Source organism: Nanorana parkeri, unplaced genomic scaffold (assembly GCF_000935625.1).
Source record: "Nanorana parkeri isolate BGI_ZX_2015 unplaced genomic scaffold, ASM93562v1 scaffold321, whole genome shotgun sequence".
Lineage (NCBI taxonomy): Eukaryota > Metazoa > Chordata > Amphibia > Anura > Dicroglossidae > Nanorana > Nanorana parkeri.
Window position 1 is genome coordinate 1,213,356 of NW_017306589.1, and position 3,078 is coordinate 1,216,433.

Sequence of the window (3,078 nt, forward strand, 5' to 3'; positions counted from 1 at the left end):
GGGCAGGGTCTAATGGCTCGCTGTCCAGCTTCCTGATTGGTTGGGAAGCTGGCCAATCAGAAAGCCTGGCGCTGTGTAATGACGCAGCGCCCGGCTTTCTGATTGGCCCGGAAGCCGGCTCCATGCTCCCTTGTCACCTCGTGACAAGAAGCATAGAGGTGGCTTCTCTGGTAATCGGGAAGCTGGGTGGCGAGTAATTACACGGTGCCTGGCTTCCTTAATGGGACTTCTGGTATCGGTATTCGGTATCGGCAAGTACCGGAAAAAAATATATGTACTCGATACCGAAATACCCATATCAGTGCATTCCTATTTATTGTGATGAACCTGTCTGGTGAGTTTGTAGCAATGCAGACAGTCCTTCTTGCAGACACTTTCCCCAGACTGAAGCCTACACTCAGAATGTGACTCTGAACCGGCCTGCAGACAGTTCTCATTCAGACGCTTTGATAAATGAGGCCGCCAGCAGTGTCATGGAGTCTCTCCGGTTACCTTGAGGTTGACGCTGAGCACAGCATCAAAGGATTCCTCCGACAAGCGAAGCAGAAACTCGTCCCGTGTGATTCCGGCGCTGCTGACGGCGACACGAGGAGGCGAGGAGAAGAGCGACTGAGGAGACAAGGCCGAGAGGTTATCTGCAGAACCGCCAGGCCCATCCCAATCCCACAACACCGCTCCCCGTCTACCTGGATCTGCTCCATTAGCGCGCTGACGCTGTCGGCCCGGGAGACGTCGGCCGCGAACGCCGCGTGCTCTTGTCCGGGGAGGTCACGCGATAACATCCGTAGCGTGTCATTAGCAGAGTTGACGTTCACGTCGACGACGGCGACCGAAGCCCCTTCACGGGAAAGTCTCTGGCACACCGCTCTTCCGATGCCACTGCCGCCACCTACAATATAAAAGGGAACAGGATATTCCAATTACGTATTTGGAAGTGACTCGTACCCACAGGGGCCTGGAAAAGGACCTTAAAGTAGATGCAATCCCTAACATTTAAAGTGTGGGGGGGATTTCCTAAAACTGGAGCAGACAGAATCTGAAGCAGTTGCCCATGGCAACCAATCAGCATCTCTCTCCAGTTTGCTCAGGTAAGATTTGAAAATGAGAGAGAGAAGCTGATTTGCTGCAGTGCAACTCTGCTACAGCTTTGATAAATTCCCCCCACTGTGTGTTTGTCACATGCTATCGCACAGTGCACCTAATGCAGGGGTAGGAAAACTCTAGCCCCCCAGCTGTGGTGAAACTACAAATCCCATTATGTATCTGCCTCTGAGAGTCATGCCTGTGGCTCTGAGAACCTTGTAACGCCTCATGGGATTTGTAGTTCCACAACAGCGGCAGGGCTAGTGTTAGCCCTCCCCCTGCACTAGCCTATGCAGAAACCACAAATCCCATCATGTATCTGCCTCTGAGAGTCATGCCTGCAGCTGTGCGAGTCCTGCAATGCCTCATGGGATTTGTAGTTCCACAACAGCTGGAGGGCCGGAGTTTGTGCGCCCCTGACCTAGCATGTGGTACTGTGTATGACACCTCCCAGCTGCTGTGTGTTGCATACACTACTTTTTTTGCACCCCATAGCATGCAAGGCATTGTGCTACTGCAATGCCTGGCTAACCAGGAGGTGTGTTGGGGGGTATTCTAATAAATGGCCCCATAATTCACACTTGATAGAGAGTATTCTCAGAAAGATTCTGAAACCTTTTTGCAGGTTTTTGAGCAATTTTTTTTCAGGCCTGAGAGTTTTTGTTTCAGGAAATTGAAAGCTAAGGTTAGTATGAGGAGACGGTTGCTAGGAAGAAAAACCACACTGTATGCAGCTTTACAAGGGTTCAGATTGAAGTCTAACGGGTTAAAAATGTGCAATTCTGCCCCCTAGAGAAAAATGAGCAGTTAACCCCTTACAGTGCAGGGAAGGGTTAACTTTTTATACTTCTGGAGATCCCGTTTAAGGATTAAATTCAAAGCAAAGTTGCATTAAACAGAAAGGCAGAAGGAGTCATAGTGCAGAGTAAGGCAGAAAAGAAGAAGCTAAGATAGATAGATAGATATATGTATACACAGAGCAGAGTAGAATCAGTAACATTGTGAGATCACAGACTGTCATTCAATGACCTGTCACCAGAGCCAGTGTGGACTTCAGCCTGCTGGAGGCAGCCATGATCCCCTGTCAGTACTGACCTCCACCATAGAGTCGGAAGGATAGACCGGCCTCACACCATAGAGAGGAGGGGGAGGAAGGATCGTCCTGCAGACAGCTCAGCTTGCTGGCACAGGCGACTGGCTGCCCTGAGAAGCTGCGGAGACATTTTTCTTTTAATGAGATGGAAGCAATATTATAAAACACTGCAAAAGGAATGAAATGTGAATGCCTCCATAATGAGGACCTGTCACATAAAATGTACTGTCACATAGGGGCTTGTAATAAAGTTAAGTAAAAAAAAAGGGTTTTAACCGCTTGAAGACCAGGTGTTTACACCCCCTTCCTGGCCAGGCCATTTTTCAGTGTTCAGCGCTGCGGTACTTTGACTGACATTTATTCCGTCATGCAACGCTGTACTGAAATGAATTTTATACCATTTTATGGGGACAGATAGAGCTTTCTTTTGGTGGTATTTAATCACCACTGCTGTTTTTATTTTTTACTATAATTAGGAGAAATCGCAGAAAACTACCATACTCAAAATTGGCCATAGGCGACGCTTTAAAAGCTTTTGTCGCTCATCAGTTTAGTGTTATCAGTGATTGATGGCCCTAGACTTATTGCTCTCATGGCGACGTTCGCGACGACATGTAACACGCGCGGCATAATGTGCGCAATCGTCGTTATCGCAGGTATGCGCCCCCGATGCATGTTTGCATGCGTGTATGTATGGGTGGGGACTTTACAAATAATGTGGTTTTTTTGTGTTACTAATTTTTTTGGAAGAGGGGACTTTCATTTTTTTTTCCACTAAACTTTATTGCTATCACATACGGGGGCTAATAAAAACCCCTTATGTGATAGCAAAATATGTGACAGGTCTTCTTTATGGAGACATCAGGGGTCTCCAAGACTCCCAATGTCACCTAGGACCCCCC

General features: G+C 48.0%; 1 protein-coding gene across 1 annotated transcript in view; it reads right to left on the reverse strand.

Annotated features, from left to right (window-relative positions):
• The window catches only part of HSD17B8 (hydroxysteroid 17-beta dehydrogenase 8), a 10,866-nt gene extending 8,662 nt beyond the window's left edge, over nucleotides 1-2,204 (reverse strand). Inside the window, exons 1-3 of the mRNA XM_018558132.1 lie at nucleotides 2,113-2,204; nucleotides 687-889; nucleotides 493-609 (exon numbers count right to left, since the gene is read on the reverse strand). Coding sequence (XP_018413634.1) covers nucleotides 493-609; nucleotides 687-889; nucleotides 2,113-2,158 — 366 coding nt within the window. The 5' untranslated portion in view covers nucleotides 2,159-2,204. The remainder of the gene's footprint in view (nucleotides 1-492; nucleotides 610-686; nucleotides 890-2,112) is intronic.
• Nucleotides 2,205-3,078: the final 874 nt, after the last annotated feature.